The sequence below is a fragment of the Mus caroli genome, unplaced genomic scaffold (genome assembly GCF_978045245.1).
Source record: "Mus caroli unplaced genomic scaffold, Mus_caroli_1 scaffold_2, whole genome shotgun sequence".
NCBI lineage: Eukaryota > Metazoa > Chordata > Mammalia > Rodentia > Muridae > Mus > Mus caroli.
In genome coordinates, this window is record NW_028227257.1 from 109757133 (window position 1) to 109771045 (window position 13913).

The following is a 13913-nucleotide window of genomic DNA, read 5'->3' on the forward strand; positions in this document are numbered from 1 at the left end:
CCCTTCACAGGTTCGTGTGCTGAATGCTTGGTCCCAGCTGGTGGTGCTGTTTGGGAGATTTGAGGAGATGAGGTTTACTTAGCTGGAGGAATGAGGTACTAAAGGGTGAGCCTTTGAAAGAGTTACCACTTCCTCTGCCCCTTTCCATCTCTGCTTTCCTTTGTCTCTTCTTCATGTTTCCTCTGTGAGCTATTGCCAAATGCATGAAGCCATGTGATGAAACCTTCAGGCAAACCAAATAATTCTTCTCTTTAAAGTGTTTTCCCTGGTCATAAAATGAACCCAGAAAGATGTTTATAGTTTTAGCCCCTACATTCAGGTCTTGGATTATTTTAAACACATATATGCATATGCGTGCACACACACACTCACACGCACATGTGTACACACATTCAGTGTGTACCTACCTGTGCTTATCTCGTTGTTTGTAACCAGTCACAAATGTGCGAGTTGGTTTCTCTCTACTTAGTTCTCTGTTGATCTGTACACAGTACCACACACTTCAGTGTAGCGAGTGATGCCTTTTAAAACTGGACGTGTGCTTTTGCCAACTCAGTTCTTGTTTAAGATGATTTTGGGTATCCTGAGTCTCTTTATTTCAGTATGACTTTCAGAACCAGTGGGTCACCTAATAGAAACAAACATCAAAAAACGAACTGGAGTTTAGTAGAAGTCTTAGGTAAATGTTTAGGTCAGTGTAAGTATTGGAGCTTTAGGAAGTTGTCTAGTCTATACCTTTACATCTGTTTAGGTCTTTTTTCTTTCAATGATGTTTTATTACTTTTGTTATATAACTTTCATTTGTTTGAACTTGCGAGGTTTTCTTTCTCACAGTAGTATAAAGGTACTGAATTTTTTTTTTCTCTTTTAATGAAATTGTTCTCTTCACTCATTTCAGGTGTTTATTGCTATTGAATAAAAAGTACAATTGAGTTTTGTGCATGGCTCTTGTTGAACTTGAAGTACAACCTAGTTGACCTTACTGATTAGCTCTGCTAGTTTTATCAAAAGCGGTAAGCGTTTGAAGTTACTCAGTGTCCCTGTGTACGTGATGCTGTAGGGAGAAGAGCAGCTCATGTCAGTTGTCAAGCCTCCTTCCTGGCACTGACATTCTTTACCATAGGTTTGGCCAAAAGAACAGGCTGAGCTTCAGTTTCCTTGTCGGTTGTGAGGTGAGTCACTTTTATATCCCAGTGTCGTTCTGCCCTTACTTTTCTTGATTAACCATTGCAACTGTTACCTCTAGCCCACAGCTCCCCTCTTAAGGAACAGACAGGGAGGGAGCTATGTCACACCATCCATCACAGCCGCTGCTTTATTTTACTGTAGAATTATCTCCAAGGGCATGGAGAGTCTGGAATGTGTGCACTTAGGATATCATTTCCTAGTTTGGTGGGTTTTCTAGAAGACACATCTGATTGCATACTGTCCTTCTTAGAAACTCCTCAATGGTCTCACATAGGTCCCAACCTTTGATTGCTGCCTTTTCTTGTGGCCCACTTTTATGTTTCTCCCTCCATTTTCCATTACATTTACACTTTTCTTTAGTCAAACAAGCTGGTTTCTTAAACAGGCAGGTTTCCTGTCTTTTCTTTTAAATGTGCAGTTGACCTTGTTTCATCCCGGATCCCTTCTGTCATCAGACTCAGGCAGTGCTGTTTGAGGTGAGGCAGCATCTTGAGAGTGTTTCCAAATACAAATTTGGGGTACCCGAGCATACTTACATCACATGTTAATTATTTATTTTCTACTAGACTACTAAAATGTTGAGAACCAAAAAAACTTGCATATTTTGAGTGATGAAATAACTTAAGAGTTCAGAACAGGGCTGGAGATGGCTCAGTGGTTAAAAGCACTGACCGCTCTCCAAAGGGCCTGTGTTTCATTCCTAGCATACACATGGAAGCTCATAACAGTCTTTGATTCCAGTGCTAGGAGCTCGGATGCCCTTTTCTGTCCTCTGTGGGCAGGCATGCAAGTGATGCACAGACATATGCAGGCAGAACACACCTACATGTTAAATAAAAGTAACTTTTCAAACTTAAAAAAAAAATAGAAATCAAAATAGTGTGCCCGATTCTGATTTGGTTTGGGGAAAAGTGGAAATGAAGTTTTATTTAGGGTAGTTTTCTTTTGTGGTTTTCTTTTCCTTCCCTTGTACTGGATGTTAAAGCTAGGGCCTTGTACATGCTAGACAAGGACTCTGCCCAGAGTAATGTATGCCCAGCCCAAAAAATTTTGTTTTGAGACTTGAATTTATCCTAGAAAGGATTAGGAAAAATACTTGAATTGCACCTGGAGTTAGCACAGAATCATAGTCTTCTAACCCTGTTCATGTATTCTGTTCCTGGTGTCCAGAGCTAGCAAGGTGTCTGGAAACGAAAATAGTGCCAGGGTTTGATGAACTAATAATAACCTTCACCTCCAAGCTGATGATATCAGATGAGAATAAAAACCAAAGTTGTATATTTCATATGTGCGTGTGCATAGGGAATCCAGGGTCTTTCACGTGGTAGTCGAGCTATCTACATTCAAGATATCTGCCCAGCATCCTCAGCATACATATTAAAGGACTCTGTGTGTAAGCTTTCATTTAATATTCCTGGTTTGCAGACAGAATTCTATACCTGCCTTAGATATCTTATAGTTGTTCTAATAATAGCCAGAGTAGAATAGGCACAGCTGCGAACTTGTATGTAGATATACTGGGTTTTGCCCATTTATCATCTAGTTCATGGGAGTTAATAGGGTTGTTAGAATATTTTGTAAATTAAACCTTCATTTCAAAAAATTCTGTTAAAATATTAACCTGATGGATTCCTTTCCTTCCCTTCCCCTTCCCCTTCCCCTTCCCCTTCCCCTTCCCCTTCCCCTTCCCCTTCCCCTTCCCCTTCCCCTTCCCCTTCCCCTTCCCCCTCTTCCCCTTCCCCTTCCCCCTCTTCCCCTTCTTCCCCTTCTTCCCCTTCCCCTTCTTCCCCTTCCCCTTCCCCTTCTTCCCCTTCCCCTTCTTCCCCTTCCCCTTCCCCTTTCTTTTCCTTTCCCTTCGTTGTTTTTCTGAGATAGGATTTCTCTGTGTAGCCTTGGTTGTCCTGGAACTAGCTCTATAGATCAGGCTGGCCTTGAACCTAGCACCTGCCCCTGCCTCCTGAGTGCTGGGATTAAAGGGCTGCACCTCTATGGCCAGCAGTGAACTAAAGACGTGTAAGGGAATGGGAGCATATGGCAGCGGGCTCTTGTTTTTATAGGTGCTGACTGAAACCTAAGCTGCTGAATTTACTGTTTGGAATTAATTGAAAAGTAAGAACACAATAATAGATGAGTAATTTGCAGCTAGCAGAGCTAAGAACAGAATATCAATGCCCATTGAAATTGAGGATGGGAACCAAAGCCCAGTCCATTTTACAATTTTGTCTAGAACTAGTACTAGTCGAACTACCGGTTAGATGCTAAGATGAACAAGTCAACTTGTCTAAATTCGTGATTTCATTATCTTTTGTCCACTCCAGATTATTTGCCAAACCATTTTGAAGTGATTTATATTTTATACCAGTTACTTGATTTTATTTGCAGAAAGAGGCCAGTGTTTGCTGTTTACGGAAGGGAAAAGATTTTGTAGCTCGTGGGACAATTCACTGAATGGTTCTGAGGCTGAGAAAATGAGACTTGGACAAGGCAGGGTAACTTTGGCCAACAGAACTGTTTCCCTTCTGCTTGTGGTGTTCTTAAGGGAAGCCGGCCCATGAAGCAACACCTTTCTCCTCCACCCCATGCTTATGCCTCTCTGAGAGCCTAAGCTCTCCATCTGTGGATCACCCCAGGGTAAACCTCTGTCTCCAAAAATATTCACATTTGTGGGCCTGTGTACCAAAGGCTTTCCAAGGAGATCTCTGGCCTGGCCAGAGCTGCTCTGCACTGAGTCGGTTTGGGTTGGGCTGACAAGAGGCTGACTAGCCAGTGAGGAGTGTGGCGGAGATTCAGGCAGCGCTTCAGGAGAGCAGACCTCTTCCTAAGTGTTACAGCTCTTAGGACAGAAGGCTTGGATGACCAAGTAGTTCTCATGCCTTTAATCCTTCCAGATAGGATTGTTATATACAGTTTTGGGGTGGGTAAGGGTCTGTCTGACAGCAGGTACTTCTCATTGGTTTTGTCTGAGAACTTTGGGGAAACCTTATTTGCATGTGGGAGGGCTTGGTGCGGCTCCTACGTGACTGATGGCCACATACCTCTCTGTGGGGGGGCTGGGGAGGCTGTAGCTACTGATAGGAGCCAGGGACCCTGGAGGCATGGCAGAACACCTACTGTCCCATGCAGGTGGAAATCACCCCTCACTGGGTCACTGGGGTTCCAGACTTTTGCTAGACTGGGGACCAGGTTGTCTGTGCACAGCCCACCACCCCACACACATTATGATCCATAACAGTAGCAAAATTACAGTTATGGAGTAATAAAAATAATGTTATGATTGGGGGTGACCACAGCATGAGGAACAGTGGTAAAGGGTCTGAGCATTAGGAAAGGTTGAGACTGACTGTTTCTAGGGAAAGAGCTGCTTTTGGTTGTGTTTTGTGTTTTTAATTATAGGCGTGGGTCAGGAGTGTATGAGAAGGATCTTTACAGTGTCTGTATTACACCAAAAATGTAAGGCAGCACAAAACAAATAACCTGATGCTTGCCTACTCAGAATCCCAGTGGAGGTTGAGTACCTAAGATAGGAAGGGTTAATTGTGTTTGATATCATAAGACTTAAGTTTTGAATTAAAAAATTTGAGTCAGTGCTTTTTAGGGAGTTAATTTATATTAGATTAGCATGGTTAGATGGGGGCATCTATTGGTGAAGTACAGTACTGCATTCAGTTCTTCCACCTCTGCCCCTGAATTTTCATAGGGTCTGTGTAGCTGCATTTGGAGAACTTTTTACAGGGCCAAGTAGTTAATGTTGCTTGAATTCTGCCACAGTGCTTTACTTCATTCTGACATGGCACTCAAATAGCCATAGAGCAAAAGTCATTCAGTGTGTAGTTGGCTACATTCCAGTAAAACTTTGTTAAACTAGGTGATGGGTTAGAGTTTGATGTTCCCTTGTCTCTTGCAGATATTCCCAATAGGATTTTATGGGATAGAATGGCCTTTAATATTTTATGGCCTGATTTATGCTTATTAGCTACATAAGGACTCCTAACAAGTAATTTTCTATTTGTTTAATCTTAAGTGTGAGTGTGTGCATACTTGTGCTATGTGGCATGCCTGTGGGAAAGCCAGAGGATAACTTTGGGAGTTGATCTCTCTTTCTATCCAAGAAGACATAAAATGTGGAGGCGTTTAAATGAGGAAGCTAATTCTTAAAAATTTAGTAGTTTCAGCTTAAAAAACTGTACCTGCTAGTTATGATTCCTCAAAGATTATCCATGAAAGCTTTACAGAATTACACATCAGTAGCTGTCATGGAAATGCAAATCAGAACTGTGATGGCTATTGCCAAAATAGCAAAAATAGCATGCAGGCCATGATGAGAACAAAAAGAAAGTCTTAGTCACTGCCTGTGGGAATGCAAATTAGGGTGGCCATTATGTAAATGAGAGGAGATTCTTCAGAAAAACTAAGTCTACAGGATGAAATGGCTGCCTTGCTTCTAGAATATACCCAAGGGAAATGAAGTCAGTGTATCAGAGATAAAAAAAATACAAAGAAGTACTTTTCAATGATAAATGTGAAATCTCAGGGCTGGAGAGATTGCTCAGTGGTTAACCCTAGCAACTCCACCAGAGGACCCAGGCTCAGTTCCTATCACTGGGCATGGCAGTTCACAATCTTGTATAACTCTAGTTCAAGAAGATCTGACACCATCTTCTGGCTCCCATGAGGACTGCACAGTTGGTACAAAACAAAGATATGCACTCACCACTCATCCACTTAAAATGAAAATAAATCTTAAGAAAAAAAAATGAGGACTGTTGATGGCTCAGTGGTTAAGAGAACTAGCTGCTTTTCCAGAGGACCTGGGTTGGGGTCCCAGTACCCACATGGTGGCTCACAGCTGCCTGTAACTCTGGTGTCAGAGAAACTGATGTTTTCTTCTGAACATTTTGGTGCACATACAATAAGCTGGCAGGCGCGCACGTGCACACACACACATAATAAGCAGCCATTTTAAAAGATAAAAACATTTGCCATTTGTGTCAAAACTGGCAGAACTAGAGGACACTGTTGGGTGAAATAAGCCAGATGCAGAAGAACAAGTATCACATGCTCTGTGTTATGTGGAAAGAACTACTCCGATATCTCAAGGTAAGATACTAAAGTGAGAAGGGGAGAGGGACGAGTGAAGGACGGACGGACTGGGGAGGACTTGCAGTCACCTGTTCTGTGCTTTGTATGGAACTATGAGAAAGGAGCTGGAACAGGTGATCAGAGCTGGAAGTGATAACTACCCTGATTTAACTGGCATGTATTGAGTTACAGCGTTGTACCCATAAATACGTTACTTTAAGTAAAAACAAAATATGTAAGTGTCTTAGTCAGGGTTTCTATTTCTGCACAAACATGATGACCAAGAAGCAAGTTGGGGAGGAAAGGGTTTATTCGGCTTACACTTCCATGCTGCTGTTGATCACCAAAGGAAGTCAGGACTGGAACTCAGGCAGGTCAGGAAGCAGGAGCTGATGCAGAGGCCATGAAGGGATGTTCTTTACTGGCTTGCCTCCCCTGGCTTGCTCAGCCTGCTCTCTTATAGAACCCAAGACTACCAGCCCAGGGATGGTCCCACCCACAAGGGGCCTTTCCTTGTGATCACTAATTGAGAAAATGCCTTACAGTTGGATCTCATGGAGGCATTTCCTCAACTGAAGCTCCTTTCTCTGTGATAACTCCAGCTGTGTCAAGTTGACACACAAAATCAGCCAGTATAGTAAGTAATTTTTAAAAAGTCCCTTATAGAAAGGCGTTACATTTGGGGTTAGGAAAAGCATTTTTTTTTTACAGTATAGCCAAGTGTATTTTTATTAAGATCAATTGTGGAACAATAATGTACTTAAACAATCATACTATTTCAAAATATTCAGTATAGAGAGAGCTTACAGATCACCTCTATTTAGTTACAGTATGGTTATTTAATCAAATTTTTTTTTTTTTTTTTTATTATATGTAAGTACACTGTAGCTGTCCTCAGACACTCCAGAAGAGGGCGCCAGATCTCGTTACGGATGGTTGTGAGCCACCATGTGGTTGCTGGGATTTGAACTCTGGACCTTTGGAAGAGCAGTCGGGTGCTCTTACCCACTGAGCCATCTCGCCAGCCCTAATCAAATGTTTTAAAGACCTAGCTGCAATCTTATTTTTAAAAAGTAAACCATTTCATGGGACAGGGTACTGTTAACATATGGAAAAATGTATATAGTAATTCTGACACAGAAGATAAAGTTAAGAATATTTGTGAAGACATTGATAGTTTTGTTTGTTTATTTATTTATTTTTGAAATTGCTAGTTTTACTATCCAAGGAATCTGTACTAAGACTTTTGACATTCAAATAATTGACCTTAAATAGGAATAACCTAAAGCCAGGTGCTGTGGTTTATATCTGTAATCCAAGCACCTGAGAGGATAGGCAGGGCAACTCTCCATTATAATCAGTATAGTGGTGACGAGCCATTGAAATGAATAGCAGAGCTCAAAAGTTGCCCTCCCAGTACATAGAGAATGACCCATTATGTTTGCTTATACAGCTTGCTTGGTTACATGACTCAGCACAGCCACTCATATTGGAATAAAGATTATACTCATGATTGTTACCCAAGAAAAATCACAAAGAATTGAGAAATGAGGGTACACTTGGTCATACCTCTTCATTCCAAAATTAATAATATTTTTACTTATCAACAAGTGAAAAGTAAAATTTTGAAAAGATATTCTGTAAAAAAGCACAAAAATTATAAGATACTTCAGCATGAACCTGACAAGACTTGACAATTTCACGAAGGGCTGTAAAATGCATAAAAATCCAGAAGATGCCTGAATGAATGGGATCTGCAGTACTTAGGAAGAAGTGGAAAGTCTCAGCACTCCAGGGCTTAGCACAGCTAGAAGTTTGCCTGTAGGGTAGCGCAGTGTCTGCTAAAAGTTACAGTATTTGAGGAAGGTAAAAATTAATAAACTTCCAAAATTTATATCAAAATGTAAAGGTAGACATACCAAAATAAAGATACAAGCATGGTAATGTGCTTATAAATCCAAGGCCAGGTGATTCTAGGTGACTTACCAAGATAGTGATAAGGACAGTACAAAGCTGGGGAGTTGTACTATTAAATGCCAAGAAATATGGTAAATTAAGACAGTGTGATACCAGCACAAAAGGAGGAAGAAATTAACAAAACAAATAGAGTCCAACAGCAGATCCATTACACACTGACGTATTGTAGAAGGTCAGGTGTTAACTCTGAAATCATCCAGTCTTCTGCTTTTACAGAAGTACACGGCCTGCCTTCATCTATTTTGATAGTATTTAGGACTTTAATTTATGGTTAAGTTAGTATTTCACTATAAATTTATTCATAGCTGAACTTAATGGCTCCATTATTACATATCCATTGTAAAGCCTTTTGTTTTTTACACAGTTATTTACTAGGTTAGGATAGCCATCCAGGTACCCCTCAGCAGAGAGTGCAGGCAGCATTTTAAAACACTAATTATTCTCCCCTCCTTTCCTTTGTTCTTTTACTCTCTCCCCTGAAGTACTTCATGTGTTCTGAGGCTATTTGCTCTGTTCCCCTGGCGAGTGCATTTTCCTAGAATCTTTCTCTAACCCTGAGTATTCATTTCCAATTGATTTTTGTTTGAGCTCCTATTCCTGTATCTCATATCTTGTGTCTCTTGGGTTATTTCCTTGTTTTGGTGGGGTATATTCTCCAGTCACTTCTTTGGAAAGGAGCATGGTAAATGTTTTGAGACCTTGCATATTTTCTTCCTGTAATTTGTTGTTGTTCATTTATGTGTCAGTAGAATTCTAAGTTGGAAATCATTTTTCTCACATTTGAAGCATTGTTCGGTTGTTTTCTAGTTTTCCGTTACTGCTTATCCCTCTGGTACCATTCTGATTCCTGATCCTTGGGAAGCATTTTAGGACCTTGTCTTTCTCTCTAGCATTTAATCTTCATTACACGTGCCTTGAGCCTGCTTGGCTCAGTAAAAGTATCCTTCCATTTTAAAGGTTTCTTTCTTTACTTAAAAAATACTTAGTTTGTTTTTAATTATGTGTATTGTGGTTATGTGCACATTAATATAGGTACTTATAGGGGCCAAAAGAGGGCGTTGGATCTTTGGGAGCTGGAGACAGACGGGCAGCACTTGTGTAGAGGTCAGGAGACTGAACTCAGGTTGTTAGGCTTAGTGGCCAGCATCTTTGCCCACTGAGTGACCTCTCCAGTTCTCAAGATTTTCTTCTTCTTGGTCTCAGAGATTTTACTTTGATGTGCCTAGGTGTATTTTTTCTTTTTTTCTTTCTTTCTTTTTTTTTCCTTGCTTGGGGAGAAAGAGTGACCTCTTAGCCAACAAGTTCCAGAATATTCATTCTTTCGAACCCCTTGCTCCTTTGTCTCTCCTGTGACCAATTGCACATAAGTCGGATTGCTCACTGGTTTGGATATCTCTCTGCCTTTCTGCACCCTATTGTTACACCCGTAGAGTGGAACTTTCAAGTTCTGGAGTTCAATTTGTCTCTTGTCTAGTTTTTATTTCCCTGCTGAAATTCCAGTTTGGTTATTTCTTACAAGTATATTTCAACTTGTCGTTTTTGAACAGGTCTGTAGGTACGTGGAGGCCTCTTACTGATTGCAGTGTCTCTGTCAGAGTGATGGGATGCTCGGGAGAGTGTTGGCTTTTCCTAGAGACGGTTCCCATGCACAGCAGTGAGGCATGTCTGCAGCCCTCTTCTGACCTTTTATCTGGATATTTCTTTTTCTTTATCACTATTGTACTATTGGGTTCCTTTTAATTTCACACCCGGTAGTATACATCAGGACAGTGCCTAGCCACTGGCATCACATTTCTGCTCTTGACTTACCTTAGACAACTAAGAGTTGGCTCTTAGTACAGATCAGGTACTAGCTAGAGGCATGTGGGCGCAACTGACATACAAAATTCTGAATTTCTTCTTTGTGCTTCTTTATTTTTGACATACTTCTTTCTTTAAAGCTGCTGTGGCATCCAGAAACCATTTCTTTCTAAGCCGTAAAACTGCAGATTTTGATCCAGCTTGTAGTTGCTCTGGGGCATTTCTTATCCAGTTCAAATCCAGGACCATATTAGTTTTATTTGAATCTGTGTCCTGGGAAATATGGCTCTTGAGGACATAGTGAAATTAGAATATCCCAATAAATATTGTTTATTTAGCCTTTATCAGTAAACAAATAATACTCCTGTTTTCCCTCAGTGATTGGACATTCAGGTCTTCATTGTGGTTATCTGAGCAAGTAGTTCCTGAGTGTGTTCAGACAACAGTCACTATCCTAAAAATCACTTTCACTGGATGTAAAATGCCGTGCTCATAATAGCTTTCCTTAAATGTTTTCTCCTGGCATAAAGCACATAAAGCCTTTAGAAAACTTTGTTGTTCTTCTGAATTGCTATTCATAGGTACGTGTTATGTTTTCCCAGTCATTTATAAATTGAAATATTTTCAGGGAATACTCCTTGAATTATAATTTTATTATTTTCTCCTTTCAGTAGTCTTTAAGTAATTCTTTTCCCTCTGTTAAATCTCTAGTGCCTCCCTATTTGCTTTCTCTCATCCTTTTTACTCAGCTCATGAGGTAGCTCAGTGGGTGGAGGTCCTTGTTGCCAAGCCCTACACCTGAATCCACACGATGGACAGAGCAGACTCCTGCAGGTTGTCCTTATCCTTCATACAGGAACTCACAAGCAAAACAAATAAGTCTAATAAATGAGATTTTTATTGTAATCCTTGTGATTTCAAAATGTCCTTTAACCTTAGGGCTCTCTTAAAACTGTGTTTATTGCTTGCTCCTTACTGGCACTATTTCTGAAACTTCCCTGAGTTCTACCACTTTTTCATGTTTAGAAATCTTACTGTAGTGCTCTTTCTTATTATAAACCATTTTTGTAATAGTGTGTCTCAGTTTGAAATAGTAGGTTACAGTTTTCACTTGGCTCATGGTGTTTCTGGCACTTTTGTTAACATGGGCTCTTATTGTACCTTTGTTTTTCTCGTTGTACCTTCGTAGGATTGACCCATTTTGTTTGCTTTTTGAGAAATCAGATGGCTGAATCAGTAAGGTGGCTCAGCATGGCTTTTCCCACAGTTTTTCCCCTTGGCTGCTGACTTTGGACATCAAAACTGGGGTGTTTTTCGTTTCTTTTTGAGATTTGTAGCTTGTGCCTTCAGAACATGTGAGTGTTTACACATGTGTGTTCATGTTTGTGGAGGCCAGAGAGCCATGACAATGTCTATCACCTTTAGACATTTTCATTTTAGTATATGTCTGGGTGTTTTGTCTGCATGTATGTCTGTTCACCATTTGCTTGCCTGGTTCCTGCAGGGACCAGAAGAATGAGTCAGATGCTAGAGCTAAAGTTATCGATTGTTTGGACTTCCTGTATGGATGCTAGGATTAAGCCTGGGTCCTCTGGGTGAGCAGCTCTTAATGGCTGAGTCATCTCACCTATTTTCCACTGGGTCTCACTGTAGCTCCTTTGTTTGGATAGACTGGTTGGCCTTGCAAGCCCCTGGGATGCTCTTGTCTCTGCCTCAGGAGTGTTGAGATTGTAGGTACATACTGCTACTGTGTCTGTATTTTATGTAGGTGTTGGGGTTTGAACTCGGGTTCCCATGCACAACAAGCAGTTTACCAACTGAGGCATGTCTGCAGCCCTCTTCTGACCTCTTATCTGGATATTTCTTTTCCTTTATTACTACCGTACTATTGTGCTCATTTTAATTTCACACTCGGTAGTATACAGGTCTTCCCAGGCTTCATATAAGATGATTGTCCCAACCTTTTAGCCTTTCTTGTGGATGCACTATTTGTACTTAATAAGTGTTTCAAGGGGGCAAAGTCTCTGGGCTACTACTGTGTCCTTAAATTGTCTGCTGGTTTACTGAATGGGATTTGGTATTTGGTGGTATCCTGTTTTCATTCTGTAAGCAGCCATTCTCTTTCTTTATGTGTTTTATACAGGCCTGTGGTTGCTTGTTTGTTGTACATTACCTCTTCCTGCTGTTTTGGGGGAAGATTTGTGGAAATTTCTGTCACCTGGCTTTATTTTGTTTTTCTATAGATTTTTCATTAATTGTTTAGTTTTGTTCATGTCTTCATAGGGTTTTACAGATGGTCAAAAACTTTGCTACTGCCTGCATTACTCCAGAATCAGAATTTCTAGTTTGACAAATTTGCTTAATTTTTAACTTTGACCCAATACTTCTTGAATTGTAATCATGTCAGCTGCCACTCCATGTTGATAGCTTTACAGTGTTCATAAAATGCAGTGGTTCACAGTTGTCTCCACACATGTATCTACAAATGATTGAGAAATCTGGAAAGATCAGTTGGTGTGCAGTACTTAGGAAGAAGTGGAAAGTCTCAGCACTCCAGGGCTTAGCACAGCTAGAAGTTTGCCTGTAAGGTAGCTGCTGAGACTACTGCAAGAATCACAAGTGCTCCGTGTTACGGAAGCATATTGGAAGGAGGACAGACACCAACCTCCTGACATAGCTCATGTTTGTTCATCACTGCTCGAAAATAGACATTGGAGAAACTTGAGAATAGCAATTAAGATTGTGAAAGTAGTTAAGAGTTTCTTAATTAAGTCAAAACCGAGCAAAAACAAGGGGGGGGTATTTTGTTTTTATGAGGAAAGAAAGAATGAGACATGGACTGTGATGCTTAGGATGATAGGCAGATGACGCCTTACATTGCTGGTGCTTGTGAGACCCAGAGTGTGATCATTATGACCGAGGCACATGCATGATGCTCTCCTTACATTGGCTGGGAACTTTAGTGATCTTGTTGCCCAGATATGGCCCAATTCTTTTGCTTTTGAATTGATATTATATATTTATATTTAAAAAAATCACCAATACAAGTAAAATCCTGAAACAGCAGGATTTTGGTGGCCTGACTAATCATTGTAGACATTTGTAGCATTGAGACCATGTTACCTTGCTTACTTACTTACCTGGATTGCAGAAATCACACTTGATTTTCATATAAGGGAAGATTGGTTTTTATACTTTGTATTATTTTTCTTTAAAATCATTCCTAATTTTCACCTTTAAAAATCTTTCACAGGCTTCAACAAATAATGAAAGTTCTAATCACAGTTTTGGAAGCTTAGGATCTCTAAGTGACAAAGAATCAGAGGTAAGTAATTTCATTTTAAATGTGGTGCTGGGAAAGTAAGAACTCGCATTGTCTTCTAAATGAGCGTCTCTCCCCCCTTCCCAATCTTGGTACCAAAGGTTACTATTTTAAAGTTTTCTTTTAGAATTTTTATGTAGTGGTTTTTATCTTCCTCTGGGGTGGTGGTGGTAGGGAGTGGGGGTGGCCTTAATGAAGCACAACATTGAGATAAAGGAATATATTTGGCATTAGAATACAGGGTTGGTTTTTTATTTTTTAAATTTTATAACTTAATTTACACATGAATAACGTAGAGGTGTTATCAATGCAAGACCAGCCATTCATAGTTTTATAAGATGAATGTGAGTTTTGAAGTATGCTGCATTTCAGCTTTTAAATTATTAGTATTTCCCATCTTAGTTTGATCTTTATAAGGGTTTGTGTACTTTCCCAGTTATAAAAATACATCTTTCTTCTTTGTAGAATTTCTTGTGGAATCAAGCTGATGGTTTTCATTTTGCATATTTTTTTAAAAAATGTGATAAATTCCTCTTGCTAGTACCCA

The 13913-nt window shown here is 40.1% G+C and overlaps 1 protein-coding gene across 2 annotated transcripts in view; it reads left to right on the plus strand.

Annotated features, from left to right (window-relative positions):
- Positions 1-13913, plus strand: part of Tlk1 (tousled like kinase 1) — a 111757-nt gene that overhangs the window by 39947 nt on the left and 57897 nt on the right. For both annotated transcript variants that reach the window (XM_021154516.2, XM_029473978.2), the window contains exon 3: positions 13298-13369. In XM_021154516.2, coding sequence (XP_021010175.1) covers positions 13298-13369 — 72 coding nt within the window. The remainder of the gene's footprint in view (positions 1-13297; positions 13370-13913) is intronic.